This window comes from Lytechinus variegatus, chromosome 4 (assembly GCF_018143015.1).
Source record: "Lytechinus variegatus isolate NC3 chromosome 4, Lvar_3.0, whole genome shotgun sequence".
In the NCBI taxonomy this organism is placed as follows: Eukaryota; Metazoa; Echinodermata; class Echinoidea; order Temnopleuroida; family Toxopneustidae; genus Lytechinus; species Lytechinus variegatus.
Genome location: NC_054743.1, coordinates 61982790 through 62005884, shown reverse-complemented (window position 1 = coordinate 62005884; position 23095 = coordinate 61982790). Strand labels below are relative to the sequence as shown.

Genomic DNA, 23095 nt, shown 5'->3' with positions numbered 1-23095 from the left:
ATGCATATCATAAGAGGTAATGGTCATTTTTCTGTAGCTAGTCAGAACTTTTTCCCAGAGAATGTGCCCGCCCTAGTAAATCCATTTCCGAGACCAACCATTGATCAATTAGGGGGTGGGGCGGCGGGGGATCATTTGTTTCTGTATGATTATGACAATTTACTGAATACTTTATGTAGTTTGCAATATATATGGGCATTGATTACAAATATGTTTTACCTCATAAATATAAGCGTATTTGTTTTACATTACTCTTATCATGCGTGCTTTTCGTATAAAATTATATCTCGTCAGTCTTCTATTAAAGGACTTTCAAAATGTATTTATATAAAAGTTCTCAAATTGCAGAGCGATTTATGTGAGTGTGTTTGTATAATTACTCTTTCGCTCTCATTTATATTTTAAATACTTGATGTGCGAACGATGCAACTTAGTCTATTGAGTATGATTTTTAATCGAAATTACTTATTTTTTTGTAAATGATTTTCATAGTTTATGAGAGTGTTTTATTTTACCACTGGGTGTATTTCATGAAGTGATGTATAGTAGCATATCAGTGAATAAAGTATATAATTTGTAAGATAATCATGCTTTGTGTTGCATCTTTTCTATTTTGGGGTGAATTTTCTCTTATAATTAGAGTTTGTGATGGGCGGTTGAGCAGTTTGGATGAAATTAATGATTATAATGAATTGAAGTTAACTGAAAAAATATTATGTAGCAAACAATTTCATAAAATGTATATCTAAATTAATATCAATGCTAATATAACAACTAGATTGGATAAGACTAATTTACTTAGTAATTAGTTATTACTGAGACAAAAATTAACTCTTTAAATACATATTGAAACTCACATCTGGGAGATAGAAAGAGAGAGAGAGGGAGAAGATGGAGAGGGGGGAGCGGGGGGGGGGTACATCTCCCATTTTTCGATCTTTCTAATGTCATTCCAATGATTGTCGGGATGAGATAAGATAGCTGCCAAATTGGCGCGCAGACAAAATCGTGTCCATAATCACTTCAAATTTGCAGGATTGATTTTTGATATGGAAAGCTTACTAAGGTGACGACACATAGCTCAATAAGCCTGCAATGAGCCTGTATGATTTATTTTTCTTCCCGAAAATTTCCTTCTAATTATTTTACTTGACGAAACCGTTGAACAAGGTGTAATATATTATAAGTATACTTATCGATATAAAGAACAAAAATAAAATCAGGAAATCCAGAGAAGATACTTTTTAAAGTATGCAGAAAATTCAAATGCTTGAAAAGCATGCATCACAACGAGAGAGACTTCTTTCGAAAAAAAAGGAATTATTTATTGAGGATACTGATAAACTTGATGAATAAATTTGATTTTAATTGTTAAATATGATTTCCAAGCTTAATATATGCAAAGATGACCAATCTGGCGCTATTGAAAAAAGTACTTTCAGTAAATTTTAAAAGTAAATACAATGTAAAACAATTGCAATGTAAGGTGCTTAGAAATTGAATTTATAATAAGCGCTCTGTAAATTATTATTATATTTCTTTTGTAAAGAGAGCGCTGTCTTCTATTCTCCCTCATACCAAATGGATAATTAATATTGATTACCCTTGCTTTAATCGAGAAAACGTAAGCCTGTCGTAATAATTCAGCAATATGACTCCTACCAAGTTGACTATTCCTGGGTAGAGTGTGGCAGATTCGGATTGATACCTTGTCAATAGACATGGAGTACATCCTATGACATGTTCTTCAAGTAACGACACCTCTGCAGTTTCATTATAGTTTGCCTATCGGCCTTTCTTGACATTTCTCTATATCGCTTCGCCCTCTCGCTTTCTCCATTCTCCTCATGTCTTCAGACTCCCCATTTTCCCCCAATCTTATTCTTTCCTTCCCATCTCTCACTCGTTTTCCTTTTGCTCATTTATTTCACTACTAGTATATTTATCTCTCTCTTTCTTCCCTCTTCCTCTCTCCCCCTCCCCGTCATCATTCAGCCCTCTGTTCTCCCTCGTTCTTTCTCTTTATTTCCTTCCTTTTCATCCACTTCAGTTATTCAGTCAATGCTTACCAGCAGAATTATGCCCTTTGAACTCCAAAAATAGGTCTACAGGAAATAACCTTCTCTTTCTCGCTTTAATTCTCCTTTTCCTTTTCATCCACTTCATTTATTTAGTCAATGTTTACCAACATAATAGCCTCTTGCTTAAAGGACTAGACATGGTGAAGGAAACAATCTTCCTCTCTTTCTTTTTTATTTCTCTTTCATTTTAATCCACCTCAGTTATTCAGTCGAGGTATATATATACACCCAGGGGCGGATCGAGGATTTTCGATAGGGGGGGGGGGGGCATTTTCCCGAGGAAAATTTCGACAAGCATAAAAAAGTGTTTAACCAAAACATTAAGGGGATTTCATCCACGAAAAAAATGTAAAGCAAAAAAGGAAATAGAAAAAAGGGTTTAATAAAAAATTTAGGCTATTTCGTCCACGAAAAAAATTACAAGCAAAAAAGGTCTTCACTTTCAAAGGGGGGGGGGCACACTTTTGTTTTGACGGGTTCTTTACGTTACACATTTTAATGGTGACTCTCAAGGGGGAGGGGGCACGGGCCGGCTGTGCCCCCACTCCCCTGCATCCGCCATTGTATACCAACACATAATCCCTTGCTTGTTGAACCCAATAATCAGAGGAAATAACCAACGTCATGCCCAATCAGGAGTTTAAATACCTTCTACTTCAAACGTTGAGATGATTGCCCGAACAGGCAAGTACTTTTAGACAGTCTTGCCTGAGAGAAAAAGACCCCAAATGTTTTAAAGAGGAAGCCCACATTGACATCTAGATTGCTTTACAGAAAGATCTTGAAAGAAACATACCTATGAAGTTATGCGAAAACCTATACCAAAAGCATTACAAAATTAATTTCGGAATTTTAATTTTGTGACGTCACAGGCAAGCACACCTATTAAAAGGTTAGAATGGATTTCACATGTTCATTCAGTGTATCACTAAACATGTTATTTCGCAACCGATTTTTAAAATTTCAAGTCATCATGAACCATTGCAAGAGAAATATTAATGTTACACGACATCCGGGAATCTCCCTTGTATGTGACGTCACAAAACAAAAAAAGTTCATACCCTTTTATTCTTTGATGAATTTTCTTCAAGCTCTCATTGATCTCTATCTCTTGCTTTCATCAATATCCTCTAAGGTGTTTCTAGGAGAAAATAAAACTTTGGAATACTATTTAGTTGAAGTAAAATTTAACCGAAATACGATAGTTATATATGAAAGCGATATCTTAAATGTATCGAGAGAACAAAAAACTAAAAACAAAAAGGACGACAGAAGTTTTTGAAAAAAAAATAAATCCAACCAATCAATCGATGGTAACCAATCTTTCAACCATGCACTAAATCGACAAATCAATACGTCAATCAACCAATCAATTTTAATCAAGTATAAAGTTACTTGATTTGATTTATTTCAATTCAGATAAATTTGCAGATGACATCCACTTTCTATATCAAATCGATTGACAATGGATCTCTGCAATGACATGACATTACAGATATTCACAGAGGAATGCAGATATAAAATAAGTTTAATAAATAAATACACAAAAACTGCAAGTTAGTACTGTTGCAGAATTTAAAAGGGAATTGATGATCTACGATTACGTACATACGTATGTAATCAAGTTTTGAGTTTGTGGTATTAAAAATTGTGTATCTTTTCAAGCAGCATATAGTAAAAAGGAACGTCGCATAACTTTTATTGAAATTTGCATACAGCTAGTCATTAACGAGTAAGTAAATAATCAACATTAATAAAGATCAATGAAAGTATTTCCTAAGTCCTTTAAAAAGCCTACATTATATTTGCCTGAGCAATTATAACTCACGGGTAATCCATGATTAATTCGGATGATTACGTCATCATAAAAGTAGTGCAGTTGTTTTCCAGCCACAGACAATGGCATATATAATATTGCTGAAAGAAAATCTAGAATTAAATTAGATGCACCTGTTGCTCGGCTGGAGACAATTGTTTTCCAGTTCGATAAATTATTTGATCAGGATGTGACATATTATGACAGTGATTCAAGCACTGCCTTTGAATTTGGGAAAAGTCACGATGATAACAAACTTACGGTGGGTCAAATGATGACATTATAAGTAATTGTATTTATTGCAGACACACAATGTTCAGATATGTTCAAATACGAGTTTAAAAAATATTTGAGGCAGAATGGGGGAGGTGGTCATAAATGCACCCCTTGCTTCAAGTCACAAATCTACTCATTGCACTTTTTTCACAAATATTGAAACAAGAAAAATCTTTACTTAAATGCATCTCAGGAAAGGAACAATTTACGTGAAGCCTTGTGAAATGGAGAGGGACGTGAGTGACGAAGAGAGAGAGAGAGGGGGGGGGGGGGCTGAGTGTGAAGGAGAGAGATTAGAAGAAAAAAAAGAGAATATGGGAGGAAAGGGATGACTTATCGCATAGATACAGGGGAATATTGCATAGTCGATTTGATGATGAGATTTTTATGTGAATTGGGGAATTTCAGAAAATCATACTAATATCCGAATTTAAAAGGTTTTCATTTTCAAGCCATCGAAAGCGTTGAAGAATGAACAAAAGATGCCGAAGTTTGTTTTTTTGTAAAAATACGCTTCCGTTAAAAAAAAAACGGTTATCGCAATACACGATTGACCCATTCTCAAGCCTGCAGACGTTGCAACGATACTTCATCTTAAATTTGGTGACGTATGGGTGTGGTCTATGTGTTTATACAATTAATTTAGCAGCTAGGAACATAATGTTGCGCAGAGCTCGTAAAAGAAACCGTGAAACCATCACTGTAGTCTGTGCAACATATAACATTTATTGTTAGCTATCGTACAGAAGTTGTACGAGTTTCGTACGGAGATCGTGCAATGGCCTTGCGATATCCGTAGTATTTTTGTGTACACCGTATATCTACCCCCAAATCCTACGACCAGTGTACGATCAGCACAGCGTTCATACCGTGCTATGAAGTTATACTTCACGCTCTACCGCAAGTCTACAGGCTAGGACTTATTGTATATTTTTCAACATTTGTCGAACTTCACACATAATCATGAAGCTACGATGGCTACAGTGAGTCCTTGAGCAAAGTTTTCATCTACGTTGCTCTTTTTATTTTTTTTTTGCAGGAGTTTCTGCATTTTATTCATAAATACAAAAAAAATACAGGGGCAGCTATAATAAGCAGATAACTGCTTGAAACAATAGCAGCCATGAGGGAGGGCTACATGGGAACCGTAATAGGTTATAAATAGAATTCGATAAAATGATGTCACAAAAGCGAAAGTATAAAAGTTAGATATTTAATATTTATCTCACATCAGATAATGGAATTGTTATTCAATTTGCATTAAAGATAACAATGTGTGCACGTGTTAAAAATAAATGTATGTATAAAGCGGGTCGCTCGAAATTCTTTTCGAATAAAAGCATGAATGACCGTTAAATAGCTGAGAAAATAGACCAAAAAAAAAATAATTTCACATTTTTCTCTCGCTTTTCACTATCCTCCTTCTCTTGCCGATTGCAATGAATAAGATAACAATTAGTCACTCACATCTTTATCTTCTAAGCTTGCTGGTCCTTGCACGGTCCGTCTTGACTTTCATGTCACGCCAGTGTTATGTATCACGACCTGTCTTGGTTACAAAAATCCCACTTCAAACATAGCTTGCCCGACAAAGCATTGTAAATCCCTGGCCTAAACACCTCTCCCGACGAACGTTCGTCCTATACTCTTAAGGAGAGCCTTTCGCAGAGATATGTTCTGCCCTCATCTCTGTCGCTTCCGTAATTACGAAGAAAGTGTCACACTTCGCCAAGGAGTATTACAAAGCATCCAACTCCTTTAATACCAAACATGCCTATCTCATTGTTTCCTAACAACTTCCTCATTATTTGACCCCGCTTCGTCCTCTCGCAAGGCATGCATGGTTGCCTGTGCATGGGTACAATAACGATGCAAGAATTTCAATGAATAAAAGAAAGCAATGAAGATCGATCGCAGTAAACAGGTAAAAGAATTCGAACACCGCAGATAGTTATTGGTCTGCCTGATAAATGGGGAGTTGCTGCTCCGCGACGTACGGAGGATATAAAAACACAGAAAATGTATTGTCAAATGACGTTCATGACAAAACGCAACCGATACTCTGGACAAACGACATATTGGCATTTTTTTCATCGGTTTCGAATCTTATGACGAAACTGCTGTTCCAGTTCACCAACTTTCGACAAAGACCATCCAGTCGTTCATTGTCATTGACCGGCATCTTTCAATGCAACTTCTATATTCTTGAAAGCGTTCTGCGTCCCTCTGCGAACCCCCCCTACTGATTTACACAGAATAAATTTCAAAATTTGCAAAATGCGATTCATTTAAAAATCCCTTAAACATTGAGGCACACTTTCAACCGCTCTCTAGATCTGTACTTGTCTGTGCCACGTTCACACTGCTGTGCGATCCTTTCCGAAAGCCACCATTGTCTTTCGTAACTGCTAGCGAAGTTTTTTTAACCATTCAAAAATTTTCCACGATCAGAATGATTTTTACAACTGATCTGGGCCCATCTTACAAAAGATTTACGATTGATCCGATCGATCGCAACTATGGACGGCCAGCAACGTCAACGTGTATTATTCATGCTTGTTCAAAATATTTTCAAACTAAGATGGATATTCATTGGTTTCTTGAAAATTCACTGTGCTTCTCTTTGCTTACAAAGGACATTGTGCAAATTTCCTACAGAAAAAAATACGACACCGATGGATTTCCATAGAGTTACGATTGATTGGATCAATCGTAACTCTTTGTAAGACGTGGCCCTGATATGATCTGATACGATCTGATAAGATCACTACGATAACTCTACGAGTAAGTACGCCGTATGAATCGTGGTGCAAATCATGACAGTACTAAAAGACATGCTTCCACGAGTTCATACGAATAGCAAAGTGAATAGGAATGATATGACGACGACCGATGAGGCGATGGTTACCGACGTCGTCGAGCACGGTATGTCGACATCTCTATACGGCTCCCCGTCATCATTGTATCCGATGACGACGGCATAACACGACTCTATGGTGTAGACTCCTGAAAATCCTGATGTAGGATAAAAGAGAGAAATAGTGATATAGATGATGATTTACTGACGAATATGATGATAATGATGAGAATAATAGTATTGGTAAAAATAATAGAAATGACAATAATGATAACAAAGATAATTGTAACAGTCATATCATGGTAATCTTGTTCACTTCTTAGGAAATTAGACCTCCGCATCTATTTACAAAATCTTTTTGAAAAACATGGCTCTTGTGGTCATTTATGTATTTGATGCAGTTACGTTAGAATTGTTTTTGGTATTGGTACAACTGTGTTTATCTTTATAGAATAAGGGGAAATGTCTTTTACATCCACCCTGAAGCGAAATGCCTGTATCCGACCTATTAGTCAGTTTTCGCTCAGTACGGAGTACCCAAGAACATAGAAAATGGATTGTCAAATGCCCATCATTAAGATCAACCAAGAAGTCTTCATCAAAAATTGGTGATTCAAAACAGCGATTTCATGATTTCGTACTTGACCCTCGACAAACAACATCTGAACTTGCATTGGCGGCGGAAGCCAAAAATTTTAGGAGGGGACAAGCAAAACCAAAAAAAGAGGTTCTCAACCAAAAATTTTTAGGGGGGACGTAGGAAAATAAATTGACAAGCCAAAAAAAAAAAAAAAAAAAAAAAAAAGGTCATCAACAACAAATTTAGGGGGGAACCGCCCCCCCTCCTCAAATTTAGAGGGGAAACGTCCCCCCGTCCCCCGCTTCCGCCGCCTATGCATATTTGTAATTTCTTGTCAGCTCCGAAACTCAGGACACTATATTGTCCCAGTTCCCACCAATTTTCGACAAAGACTACCCAGCTGTTAATTGTGATTTAACGGGCATTTCCATTGCATTTACTATGTCCGAGAATCCGCCCCGCGTCGCAATTGCGAAAACTCGCCACTATCGAAACTATCCATGAACGTTTCCATTTCGAAAGTTCCTTTATGATGAATAATATTTTTTGGTGCTCTGTCAGACATACCTCCTGCAATTAGGTAGACCTTGCCAATTTCAAAATTGTGGAAGCCGCAGGAGGTCGCCGATGTTCTTATTTCCAGGATTTCGTTGACAAATATTCCCTCCGACGTGTTTCGGTATACGTCTTGTACGTTGACGCTGTATACCAGATCTTCTTGCAAAGTGACGTTTCCATTAATATCAACCACTGTTCCGTTGATACCTGTTTAAACAAATAGGGATTAAAGACAAGTTAAGATTAAATATGTTAAATTTACGATCTGGGATCCTTTGGGAGTTTCTTAAAGCTGTTCGTAAGTTAAGAGCGACTTTAAAAATGACTGGTGAGCCTTTCTTGTGGTAAATGACATAAAAAATGACGATGGTTTACCGCGTAAAAAAAGGATCACCAGTCGTTCTTAAAGTCGCTCTTAACTTACGAACAGCTTTATGAAACGGGCCCCGTTATCACAAAGCTTTAAAACTAGGCCTATATTGTGAATTTGCCATGATTGTAACTCCCATGGAAACCTTGATTGTGATTGGCTGATGAGCCCTGTTACCATGGTAGTTACCATAATAACAAGTTACAAGAGTTGTAACTCTTCATGAAACAGACCCCTAATTAGATGGGCACTCAGTATAGGGTGTTGCAAGAAAATATGGTTCAAATGTAAATCAAGCACAAGTCCCCAAAATCAATCGCAAGATGGCGTTGCAAAAAAGTTGGATTGCAGATGAACAAAAGTCAACTACATAATATACAAAATTTGTTTTTGATGAATGTTCTTGATTTTAGGGTTTGCGTGTGATTTGTAATAGAACTCGAGTTTCTTGCAACACTTCATAATAAAGAACATGTAATAGTCAGCTTACGTACATGACAAAGTCGAAATTATGCTAATCTGCTGTAAATGTTATCATTCTTGATGATTTATAAATAAAAAAAATAATAAGATTTAAAAAAACACATAATAAAATCGATATTTATAAAGCTATCAATGTCGTCAAATGATCTGATGATCTCGTCAATATAATGACATGTTGACCCGTCGGTAAGTACTGAAGCATCACTATTTTATTCACCAAGTTATACCATACAATTACATGAATTTCTCAACAAGTTTCGAGATCCTCGTTAAAATTTATGATCATTACCGAAATCGAACGAGCAAAAAGCTGGGTCCTTATATCCGGGTCCGCAGGAGCATCCTGATATCGGCTGCAAGATGACACCACAGATGATACCCAAAACGAGGAACATAGAAGCAAGGAAGGTAGACTTTGCCATGTTTACTTGACTGGTGAAATTCTGACTGATTCTGGATTGAAAACAAAAGTGAATAAGAACCAGACTACGAATTTATGATATACATGTTCATTATAAAGACGACCTAGTCGAATTACAAGCCGGTCTATACGTTACAAGAAGGGCACTTAATAAAGCTTTTATCTTAAAAAATAAGCACTAGTTTGAGACTATTTTGATGATAAAGTATAAGCAATCCGATCAAAACTTAATCTATTCTTTCTCAAATTCAGATTAATTTGATTAGGGGGGGGGGTGAAATTTAGATACAAGTACAGTAAATGGTTTCATAATCAACGGTGAAAAAAATATATACATATAGGAAAAATATAGAATCATAATTATGAAAGTAAATTGCAAGGGACTGCACATGTAGTTATGCTTCAGACTGACAGAAATATTCGTTTTCGTCTTTGACACACACACAAAAAATGAATACAAAGAAGCTGAACAGGTATAAATAATCCCAATAAGCAAAAGTGCCGGAAAAATTACTAACCGTGTAGTGTTAGAACTACTGTATATGCCTTACCAATATTAATAACTCTATCGAAAATAAATGGTGAGGTTAATAAATTCTCTGACCTCACACTGTGTAACAATTGTGGTCATATAAGAAGTGATAATAAATCATGTTGTTTTATTTCTTTTGTCAAATATTTTCATATAGGACCTACTATGTCATTGATCAGTGGTTTGAATAAACTTGGACTTGAACTTGATTGATATCTATTTGAGTGCATTAGTAAAAACAGAGAATATTTCATATACATATATTTTTTCATTTCATTTTTGCGACGTTACGATCACCGTAGTCAGTGGCGGATCGTGACCCTGAGGAGACAAAGCATTGGAGGGGCACAGCATTGCTCACAAACAATACAGTGCCCTTCCAATGTTTTGTTTCCTCCGGGTCACGGTCTGCCACTGACCGTAGTCATGGAAATCGAATGTTCTAAAGAGAGCCCCGTTGTTATCATGTGGTTATTATTCAGCTCCTTTTAATTCATATGTCGTAAAAAACATGGCGTATATAAGTAATAGCATAATATCCTATGATAATATCATAGAATGGAATGCTATTCATAAATAGACGTACCCGAAATGCACCAAAATGTGCTTCAATGTGACTAATGGGCTAATATGTCACTAATGTGACTTATGTTACTAATGATGGTATTGCCCAAGCACTGACAATGTTGAAATATAACCAAGACCATAAATAATATATTCTTCATTGATTCCCTAAAATGAAATTGCATACGCGGTTCATTCGCATATCAAAAGCATGAATACAATTCAATATTCGACCCAATTCTACACATTCGCCAAATAGTGCATTTTATGGTGCCTTCACCCTGCCATGTCTGCGCCAGAAAATGTACGCCACTAACAATGACTAATCACAACGAACCGGATCAAATCATACACACATAGCATTTATACGTACCTCGATACACACTGCTAAAATTGTGGTGGCGAAGCCATACATCAGAATAATGGATCGCATTCAGTTTCGATGTCCACTACCTTCTAAAAAGCAATATATCCCATGCCTGCTCGTTAGATTTTGTTGGAAAAGCATCATTATTTTGAGATATTATTGCAAGTAAAGTAGCAGGTCCGATTGAGGTCTATTGAAATGATACTGCTGCATTGCCTATTGTTGATAATGGTTCATGATAAAACACTGTCATTGTTTGCCTAAGAATCACAATTCCTCGCGTTGAATAGTATTTTGTATTTGCATGCGATGGCTTTTTGATAAAAGTCTCAAGTCAAAGCGACGCGTGAAATACTTCTAGCACTCTATACACTTAGGCCTATATAAGTGGTAATTGAATATGATCACGCCCCATCTCGATAATTATATATCGAAACCACTGTTGTTAGAGGTCTGGATTAAATAGAATCATAGTTCATTTCGAAACTATGTATCAATCGATACAGATGATAATTTGTTCTAAGAATTAAAAAAAAATACGGTATCTTGAGACTGAAAGTAAGGCTACTAAATCAATTGTAGAGTCTTGCGCTGTACATGTATGTCACAAGCCAATGTGTGGTATTTTTTTCACATACATGAACATAATATCATATCTGTTTTGTTTAAAGGAAATCCGGAAGCATAATTATGATCATGTATCACCCGACCAGGGTTATACCCTTTCTATATCGAGTAAATAAAAAGTGACTGTGTCCACTTGCCAAACTTGCCACGTTTCTTCGTCAATATTCAATTTACGTTAAGTCTTCAATGTTATTGTAAGAGAAAGCTTATTAGAAAGAAAAGAAAAAGTGATTATCAATACCCCAAATGGGATTTGTCGACTTGAAAACACTATTTCGAAATCTGAATGAATAATGATAATAATGTGGATTTTATATATGATTAACTTAAGACTTTGTTTGTATCTAAGCGCGTACTTCTTTGTTTTCATCCCAGTCATCGGATTCAAAAGTGTCCGGCACACAACGATTGCACATCCTCCACTCCCTGGGGAGTATTCCATCTAGCCACTAAACCAGACGCATACAATGCTGGACAAGTTTCAATTACTTTCAAGTCATAAAGGATATCCACGGATGGAGAAGGGCGAGTTGTGGATTAACGCCTTGCCAAAGGTCATGGTCAGATTCGAACCCGCGACCCTCTGATTAAAAGGCAAGAGTCAGAACACCATGACTCTTGAAAAAAAAAGAATAAGCCAGTTCGTAGCTCCACTCTTTGCATGATCAGAGGAAGGTCATTGGTACTTCATTGGCATGGTGGTTTAAAATTTAATGGGATAAGCACCCACTTTGATATCTTGATTATTTTATATATTCTTTGGAATTGTGTTTTTCATTTACATCCACAAAAAACCCCAATGCGTTCACGAACGACTGGTATTTCACAGTTTGCCAAGTACATTGTACAACATGTATATAATATGCATTCACAATAAAAATGCAACAAATAGTTTGATAGTGTTCATTGGTGTGCTATTATAGTCACCTGGTGTATTCAATTTCTTCGTGCTGCTATGTCAGGCATGCTTACGTAATATCTTGCTTTAAACTTGAAGCATAATGAAAGAATGAAAATAATGAAAGACAGGTCATTTGACCAAAATTGACCATTAAGGAACTTCGAACTGGTCTATTGTTTCCATACTTTCTCTTCATTTTAGACTTCGCTTTGTGTTCGGTGGTATGTTTTTCCCTTGTGACATTAGAGAGTTTACGCAATTGCGACGAGGACGTGTTCTACAACATAGACAATCTATTGTCGAAAACCCTAAATGACAAAGAAGTCTTTGTCGAAAATTGATTACTCAAAGCAGCAGACTCTGTACAAACGACATATTTGACCTGCATTTTCAATAGATTTTCTGTGTTTTAGAATCCGTCCCCGTCGCGATTGTGATAACTTGCTATTGTAAGAAGCGGTTGGATATGTAACAGTACCAATACCAGTAGCGTTTCCAGCAAACATGTCAGGCGGAGCACGATTTCTTTTTGACAAACAAACACACAAAAATGGTTATCAACATTTTGTCGCGGTGGGCACTTTACCCCTGCTCCCATCCCCCTCATCCCCCTAGCCATGCACGCCTCCTACACAATAGCTCCACGAGAAAATTCTTCAAACATCTTCCTCTTTTCACTAAATTATAATCATTCTTAATAGGCATCTAAATAGATGCACATAGTAAGACATAAGATGCAATTTTGCACCTTTCAAATAAACAAAACTTATAAAGTTCCTGTTGGGGTGTAACTTTGCAGTCAAAAGCATCTTTTGGGAGGTAGTAAGCGACATTTTGCATCCTGTTAATGCTGCAGAGTTGTATCTTCTAAAAGCAAGGTACGATTTTGCACCTTTTTAACGCACATCAACATAAAAAAGATGCTCCGTGGAAGGTGCTTTTATTCAGAATGCTAACCGGATATTTTCTGGGTGCAAACAAAAACAAAAGCGGTATTTTGCACCTTGGTCACGAGTGCACCATAAAGTTGCGTCTGGTGTATGTATGGATTGTTTTTTTAATCTTAGTGCGCATCAGTGGTGGACACTCAATAAAGGACAACAACATACATTCCATTGAATATGTCTCGGTAATTTTTTTTTTATTCTACTATCTTCAATAGGGTGTCGTCACATGAATGTTATATCTCGGTCACATTTGCTCTTCGGCGGCCGTACGGCGAAATTAATAAAACGGCTGTTTTCGACTCACCGTACGGCCACCGTAGAGCAAATGTGACCAAGGTATTAAGGGTGCCGTGTGCGTTTTCATCAATAAATGTTAACAATAATAGTATTGCTAATATAATATACTGAATGAGTGGCTTATACATAAATGCATTGCAAAATGAGCACACAAATGTGTTGTAAAATAAGTATGATCAAGCTTGTTGCGAGTTCGAATCGACAAACCACTAAAAATGCATAATGAATGTAAGCTGAATATGATTTTTTTTCAAATAATTCATTTCTACTTTAACCAATAATAAAATGAACATTAACAAATATGATGCAAATGCCACAATACCGGAAATAAATGAGGCCGTATGCTGCATTTTCTTTTTTTTTAGAGTGGCAAGAATGCGTCAAATGTTAAAAAGCTTATAAGCTGTTTAACATTTGATGCAGATTATTATAATTTGAAGTTGTTGCTTGTGTAATAACCACAAATACCGCAAATACCTACCATAATTTTTATTTTAAAAATATATAAATAAATAGTTGAAATGTTAGATCGCATGGAATAAAACTAATGAAGATTTTGAGATACAAAATCCTTAAATTTATCTATCAACGTGGCGTGATCACATGAGTTTATCTCGAGGTTAAGCACATAGACATACTATTATATAGACAGTATTCTGTCTGATTAATTGCCATTGCCAAATGTTATTTTTATCTACCATGTTTTCTAAATGTCTACAATGTAATATATAGTAGTCATATATTATTTTCCTATCATCAAATCACGATAAAAACAGTATGTAATATAAGTAGACTTAACGAACTCATGTGAAGAGGATATATGTGAACAAAATCTTCCACATTGAAAAAAAATCCTGCGAGACATGCCCATAAAAGACTTGCAGTGCAGAATGACACTAAAAACGGGTACACAACGTATGAAAGTTGAGAAGAGGAGATATCTTGCCCAGTCGACTTTGCAAGAATAATTTTGTCGACATGACGACATGTAACACCTTCGAAATGGCGAGGCGTGTTTGTAACTTTGTAGAAGTCGACATGTCAAGAGACCTATCTGTGCCATGACGACATGTAATGTAGAAGTCGACATTACAAGATACTGTTCTCTTCCATGTAACTTTTTAAAAGTCGACATGGCAAGGGAATTTTCTTGGTCTAACATGGATATGTGTAGAAGTTTACATGGCAGATACTGCATGTTATTTGTCATGACGATAGGTAAATTTAAATTAGTCGACTAGGCAAGATAGCTTATGTTTATAAAGTCGACGAGATAAGTCTATCAAGTCGAATTGGCAAGATAAAGCATCTCGCCCTCTCATCAATTAGAAAGCAGTTCAAAGTGTCCTTCGTATCAAACGTAGGATTTTTGAACAATATTAGTGAACACACCGAGTTATACAGGAATGCATGTAGCATTTCTATTTATTCAAAGGCAGGATAACAGAGAGTTGTCGATTAGATGCCCTGCCCACTGGCCTAGGTACCGTGGTCAGGGATCGACTTTTAAATGTCCAGTCAAGCGTCTAAGACCACTAGGCCATGCACCTCGGATGCATCTTCCATACCGATATCAGCCTTTCGTATAAGGTATTATAGGCCTACAATAAAACTACAAAGCCTATGAAGTCGACATCTTTCATCTCCTGTTGTATGATAATCTTTGTGCTTCAGGGGAAGAAAACATGGTCGAGTAGAGCGACAAAGACGACGACAAAGGCACTGGCGGTCATCGACGACGATGTGGCTGAGCAAGGAATGTCGACATCTTCATGGCGATCCTTGTTGTCGACGTAGTCGCTGTATTCGACGACCACAGAATTGCATGTGTGCAGATGATAGCTACCGAACACGACACCTGTGTTAGAAGGGATAAGGTTGAGATAGGAGGAGGAGAACGGGAGATACAGAAGGAAAAATTAGGGGAGAAGCGAGACGAGGATAGGAGACGAAGAGGGGTCATCAAAATGAATGAGAGTGAGGGAGAGAGAGAAAGAGAGAGTGTGTGTGAGAGGGGGGGGGGGAGACAAGGTAAGGAGGGGGAGAAAGAGAGAGGGAAAGAGAAAGAGATTTTAGCTATTTGCTATATATATGTTCTGAAATATGAAATTTTTATAATAATGGTAATATTAATAATAAACATTTATATAGCGCCATCTATTCTAGAAATAATGTATTCCGAGGTGCACTGTTTATTGTTGTTGTTATTATTATTATTACACTGGGTTTAGCTCGAGCTCCCTTTCAGGGTTCAGCGCGCATGAATTAATCCTGCCGGGTACCTATTCACGTCAACTGGGTTGAGTGCAGCACAATGTGGATAAATTTCTTGCTGAAGAAAATTACGCAATGGCTGGGATTCGAACTCACGACCCTCTGTTTCAAAGTCAGAAGACTAATACACTGGGCCGCAACGCTTCACAGTTAGAGAAGTTATGTATTTACTATGAATGCATAAGAAAATAAAACAAGGGAATAAAATACACAATTTAACACGAGTCTTTAAAAAAGACGCCCTGCCAATGTGTGGCTTACCCCCAGAAAGTAGGTACGTCACATTCTCTATTAAGTCGGGTATACCACACGCTTCGGCTGAACTGATAGTAATGATGTCGACTGAATTGTCGACGGAGATTCCGTCTGTTGAGTTGCGGTATACTTCGGCTATCCGAACAGTGTATGTGATGAAATCGCCGGCAGTGACATTGCCTCGGATATCCGTAACCGTTCCTCTGATACCTGTAAGGATTGTACAAAAAGAAAATCTTAAATATAAAACCAATAATATGCATAGGTTTATAATCAACTTGTACTTTTAATGCAAAATAATTTAAAGAAAAATTGATACATAGGCCTGAAGGTTCTATCTGAAAAAAATCAACATAACGGGACGCTCCTTGTTGGTTTAGGGTTTATGGCGCTATCCCAGTGGTCTCCAATAATTTACGCCTCTAAAAAGCGTTCAAATGGTCTGTTCATACTTAACATGTAAAATGGATCAAATACACTCTAAAAACTTGGGTAAAAATTCTCCATGAGGGTAATCATGTGTCCAACCAACATTGGGCATTTCTTTTGGGCATTTTTATTTATCCAGTGTGATGAAAAATTTGCCTATTCTAAAGTGATTGCTGCTTACTTTTTAACCTTACAGGACAATATGCTTCCCGCATTGGGTAAAATATTGCCCAAAATTGGTTGGACATCTGGTCGGGGGCTGGGGCCAAAAAAAATCAAATCATTTTCTAACGAATTTTAGATGGGTATACGATGTTCCCTGCGTCGCACTTATGACATGGCTTACAGTCACCCTTACCCATTCTTAATGCAGCGGCGGATCCAGGATTTTCCAAAGGGGGGGGGGGCGGCACTTTTTCCCCGTGGAAAATTTTGACAAGCAAAAAAAACAAAGGTCTTTACTTTCAAAGGGGGTGGGGCACACTTCTGTTTTAACGGCAGTTTTACATTATAAATTTCAATTGTGTCTCTCAAGGCGTTGCCCCCCCGGATCCGCCAGTGCTTAATTTGTAACAAAAAACACTTTGGGCACTTTTCATTACCAAATCCTAAAGAGCAGAAAGCCGGTTCCGTGGCACATTCGCAACCCGATGCCCTGGAGAAGATGGCGGCGAGAAGAAATATGCTTAGCGCTGATGGGGTGACGGTCGCCATGGAAACTATATTATGTCCTTCAAATACTGTGAAATATAATGAAATTGCGGGAGAGAGAAAGTAAGAGAGAGAGTAGTTGAGAGCGGGGATTATGGAGGGGGAGGGGGAGTGAGGACATAGGGAGGGAAAAGGACATAGATAGGTAGACATGGTAGAGAGAAAGGGGGAGAGAAAGAGGGAGGGGGGGGAGGGGTAAATGCAAAGAGATTCCCCAATGTAGAGACAAGGAGAACGAGAACAAAGCGACAGAAAAAATATACATATAAAGAATTAACATTCAGACCAATGGTTCACATTAAAAAATATACAGCCAGATGGATGGAATTTCACAAATGCACAATAGAAATAAAGATCAACCATGGACAAAAAAAAATCAATTTTAAAAACATACAGGTATATGTGAAAGACGTTATAGTAAGCTTTTAAAAAGTAGTCAAAAACATTTGTAATAAAGGTACAATGATGTTATTTGAATAGAATTAAATTGAATATATATAATTGCATAAATAAATACATTTTTATAGAGTGATCCAGCTCAAAACTGATTTGAAATGGAAACTAATGAATGATAATTTGTTTTACAATTTTAAGGCTGTGAATATGAATATTTGTGTAAAGTTTCGTAAATCTATAAAGAAAGAGACAGATACGCATAGGGAAAGAGAGAGAGAGAAAAAAATGTAAGGTTATTTTCGGTTTAAAACATATATTTTGGAAAGGAAAACGGAAGGAATGCTGCCAGAAACTACAACATCCAATGTGGTGTACATGCAGTATCACTATAGCACTTCCATGGTACTGTTATTGTGAGCCTTTCCCATTGTCATAAAAACATTAGGTAATACAAAGAAATGGAGCGACCGGTATGCAAATTACTATAAAAGAAAATCGCACTGCTCATACAGCCTCATACGTAATCAAATTTTATTCGAAATGATTCAATTATATCCAGAGTCAAGAGAAACAAAAAGTGTAACTGTTTACACAATACATACACTGTAAAAAATGAAGTGCTAATTTAGCACTTCCAGTGCTTGTATAGTGACTGCACTACCAGTGCTGATTTTCTAGTACAAATTAAACTAGAAAGTCAGCACTCGAAGTGCAGTCACTATACAAGCTCTTTAAGTGCTAAATTAGCACTTCATTTTTTACAGTGTACATATATATGTTACTTTAGAGCTTGAGTAAAATTTTCTGGGGGAAAATCGCTTTTAGCTACCCACTTCCACCAAAATGACCCTATAGTATGGGCTATTCCTTCGAAAAAACAACAACGAAACACCCCCCTTTTTTTGGGGGGGGGGTGGTCAGCTATAACGAAGCTTCTATTTTGTACTCACATGTTTTTAAAGGACACCCCATTCTGCTATTTTTGTCAAAGGATCATGTAAATTGACGTACCATAAAATAATAAAAAAATATATTATCAATACCACGGTATGTATACTCGATCCATGAACCTTGTCTGTAACAAACACACCACTTGACCACGGAACCGCTCCACATCGATTGCAACACCACTCGGCACGTTGTAAAACTTTCAACAACAACAACATACCTATAAGCCTCAGAGACTTGTCCACACTTTGTCTAACCTTAAATCTCACTGGAATAAAACTTGACTGGCAGTATCCTCCTTATATCAAGTTCCAGGGGCTTTTAATTGTATCAACAAACTATATTTCACGCGATTTTTAATCTGATGAATGTATGTCGAAAAGCTCCAGTATGTCCGTATCCAACGATCTTGGTAACATGTTCTTTCAGAAACCGACGCCTCTCAAATGCTGAGTTGACGAAAAATCACATTTCCAAGCGAAAAACACATTTTTTGGTCACTGTTTGCGGAAAAGTGAAGTTCTCTATATCACTTATTGTTCTCCGGTATTCAATGTTTACCGAAATGATATTCATTCGATGTTCTTTGATCCATGCTCGGAAATACCATGTTTACATACCAGATCTCATGGCTTTGGTGTTCACATGACACACGGAACTTCATTCCCCGGGGCAAGTAATGTAATGTGTCATTAGGTAGATTACTATCGAGCATAATTAGCGGTTCTAAATTAGATCATTACAGAGTATAACGCATTTCTCTGAATGTGACTGTGATTACAAAAAAGGGGGACCCCCCGCCGTTTCAAGAACAATTACCTTTTCCATTTGGAATGCTCTATCGCCCATTATGTCCTCAGAAAGTAGGGGAGAGGGCGGGGGTGGGGGCTTAATGACGGCGATGCCGATGCACCCTTTCCCCTGTACCATCGTTGTATGAAAATGAAGATTTTTTCCCGGGGGGGGGGGGGCGAGGGCGGGGGACTACCCGTACAACCATTCCGTGGTTGTATTTTTTGTATGTAATTTTTCAGGATAATTTGGGGGATCTAACACTCTGATATTGCAAAGGTTTGAGTGTTTGTGAGGGGGGGGGGGGCCTTGAACTTAGACCCCATTCCTTCAATTTTGCATCGTATAGGAAATTATAAAACTATCTCCCCGCTCAAAACAATTCACTTCCACCATTCGCTTTGCCCCCCCCCCCCCGATATCAATAATGGAATACTAATACCACCACTATTTTACGCCAATGCATGATTTGAAAACTTTACTAAGTTTGGCAGGATTTCAAAAGTAAGATTTCCGCATGTTTTGTATACACAATAATACGTGCTTGGGGGAAATTTACACAAGGCAGAAGCCTGGAAGAACGTTATTATTGAAAAGATCCGTTTTTAGTCAACTTTTAAATCCATGTATTTTGCAATCTTGATCACGTGATTTTATCGACACACATACAACCAAGAGCCCCGTTCATGTCTTCCTTTTGAAATTTATTCCTCTTGCCAATTCGAAATGATGCAGGAGAGTCTTTTAAATATATTATCTTTTAACTTGTCGGTAAACTCAAAGCTACTGATTGAAGGGCAATTATATTTCCATTTTTTCGAAGGCGAACGCGCATTATAATAGCTGAATAGCGATGAATTGAATGGAAAAATTCAATTCTATGATAGCGAATGCATCAAGCGATGTGTCAGTTTAATCACGCACGTACGCCCATGCATTATCATGTTAAGCAGGGCCCGCTGGTAGAACATTTTTTCGGAACTGAAGTGGCTGAAAAAAATATGACGTTATTATTATCGTCGTCGTCGTAATCATCATGATCAACATCATCATCATAATCATCACCACCACTATCACTATCATTATCATCATCATCATTATTATCATCATCATCATCATCACCATCACCATCATCATCATCATCATCACCAACATCATCATCATCATCATCATCATCATCATCATCATCACCAACATCATCATCATCATCACCACCACTATCATCATTATCATTATCATCATCATCATTATCATCATCATCATTATCATCATCATCATCATCATCATAATGATAGTAATTATCATCATTTTTATCATTGTTATCTATTTTACCGTGTAAATCCCAGACTACTATTTTTCCTCTAGATATCATTTGCTCTAAAAACACGTTTCCATTAAATTATCAGTCCCTCAAGCAGCCAAGACCGGGCGCCGGTATCATTCGTACTTACGACGATGGTAATTGTGTCGTTATGGTAATTACAAAGGTAACAATAGTTTTGATTGCCCTATCAAGCCCTGTTACCATGGTAGCTGCTATTGACCCTAAAATTGCTATTTTTTGTAAGAGTTGTAACTCTATTTGAAAAGGGCCCCTGTTGTCATCTCTCCTTCAAGCGAAATAGTTTGCTGAGACCCTTCCCCCGAACCCTATACGCACTTCTCCACCATAATTCATTTCATGGTTTATTTATTTCCAGTAAAACAATCACACACATACTGCAGCTAAAAAAGCTGAAATGTATGCATTTACAGAGGTACAACAATTAATATTTGACAATATATTCATCATAAAACAATAATGTAATAATGATAAACTTAATGGTAAATTAAGAAAAATCCAGTATGTATACATTATGAAATTATAGAGAAAACATGCAGTTCACCAGTTAAGGAGACTGATAAAATCCGGTATTTTATTGTTTAAAACGGTTGGTCCTGGATTTATATTGCATTTACTGACGTTTATTTCGTAATTTCATGCCAACAACGTTCCATTCCGATAACCAGTTTTTACAATGTGGATTTTTGCTCACAGATACTGCATAATAGTTGCATAATTGTTAACGTTTATCGTTTAATGGATCCAGTTTACATCGTTATAAAGCATTTTCATAACCTAAATAACTTTTGCCTGGGATAATATGACAAAATCTTCTGGATTCTTTCTATTTTGTGTATTGTCTAAAGTTAATGTTTGCAAAAGTCGCAATGTAATCACAAATCGTAAACACTTGTGCATTACTTAGTCATAGATGAGAAAAATAAAGCAGTTAAACGAATAATTAACAGTTCTAATATCAAAAGTTTAAAATTTTGGTAAAAATGACATATTTAACAGAAGAATGTTATAGTCCAGGATAGGCCCCATAGAAACTTGACCAAACCTTGTTTTTTTATATATACAATATTTTTTGATGGTTTCTTGTCAATTCGAGGGTGCTGATTCCGAATCTGGATGATGCCACTCTTGTAACCTTGAGCATTTTCCGCAAATCGGCAAAATCCAATATGGCCGCCAAAATATGTAAATTACTCATGAAAATCCTAAAATTGTCCGCACATTGGATATGAAATGCATGAAATCGTGTGGCAGGAGTGAAATACTCTCTGAAAAAATAGTTTTTGACAAAATATTTATTTTTCTGATATTCAAAATGGCGGCCATAGGCCATTGTATACTCTATTATGTACAATATGGATAGGGAAAACTAATTTTCACAAAAATTAGCACTAAACCGTAAAAAATCGCGATGCATGAATGAAGTTATATATGCAAATCATCATTACTAACGAGATATATCATTTATTATGTCATACATGGGGATATTGCTGTATTTTGATATCTAAAATAGCCGCAGCTGGCCCAAAGAGTATGTACAATGGCAATGGCCGGGGCCAAAAAAAAATGACAAGAGTAAGCACTAAAATGCATATTATTAAGATAAACGAGTGGAATGCTGACTAAAAGCATCATTGCCATTAATATGCCATTTATGTGATAAATGCTGTTAAATGCTGATAAATGATTTGACATCAAAATGACCGCCAGCCATAGGCCCTATATTTATTATGTACTGTACAATGCGAATGGACGAACTAATTTTCACAAGAGTGAGAATCATAAAATGCATATAACTGTGATATACGAGTAAAAATATTGTATTAAGCATGATTTCCAATTAAATACATCAAATATTGGTCGTGGAGGTAATGCATGTTGTACTTTGAAATCCAAAATGGCTGCCATAGGTCCTAAAAGCATTGTGTACATTGTAACATGGGACATATAACTTTGACAGAATTTGGCTTTCCTTGACTCTAGATATTGCATGTAATTGTGAATTGTGAAAGGGTGAAATATTGTCTAAAACCATGGTTTCTACCGAGATATATTATATCATGTGTAATTAAGTTGCATTTTTAATTTGAAAATGGCCATCATAGGCCATTATCGTACAATATATAATTTGAGTGGAGATAAACAATGTTCACAAAATGGGCATATGGCAGCCATTTTGAATGTTGAAATACAGTTTTTATCACCTAAATTACATAAGATATGATATATTTTGGTATAAGTCATGTTTTCAGACAATATTTCACTCATACA

General features: G+C 36.7%; 1 protein-coding gene across 1 annotated transcript; it reads right to left on the bottom strand.

Annotated features, from left to right (window-relative positions):
* Nucleotides 1-6830: 6830 nt before the first annotated feature.
* Nucleotides 6831-19423, bottom strand: LOC121413147. The gene is made up of 8 exons (XM_041605910.1): nt 18911-19423; nt 17238-17375; nt 16213-16416; nt 15349-15535; nt 10047-10052; nt 9311-9474; nt 8178-8375; nt 6831-7188 (listed from the first exon to the last, which is right to left on the bottom strand). Exons 2-8 carry the CDS (start codon nt 17347-17349, stop codon nt 7022-7024), a joined length of 1038 nt encoding a protein of 345 aa, XP_041461844.1. The 5' UTR covers nt 17350-17375; nt 18911-19423; the 3' UTR covers nt 6831-7021.
* Nucleotides 19424-23095: the final 3672 nt, after the last annotated feature.

Excerpts from the sequence above, each read along its gene's own strand:
- LOC121413147 (XM_041605910.1), bottom strand. The coding sequence starts at position 17,349 with ATGGCGACCGTCACCCCATCAGCGCTAAGCATATTTCTTCTCGCCGCC. Across the intron at positions 15,536-16,212 it reads GACGTACCTACTTTCTGGGG|GTGTCGTGTTCGGTAGCTAT; the intron begins GTAAGCCACACA and ends CTTCTAACACAG. Across the intron at positions 7,189-8,177 it reads GGTCTACCTAATTGCAGGAG|GATTTTCAGGAGTCTACACC; the intron begins GTATGTCTGACA and ends ATCCTACATCAG.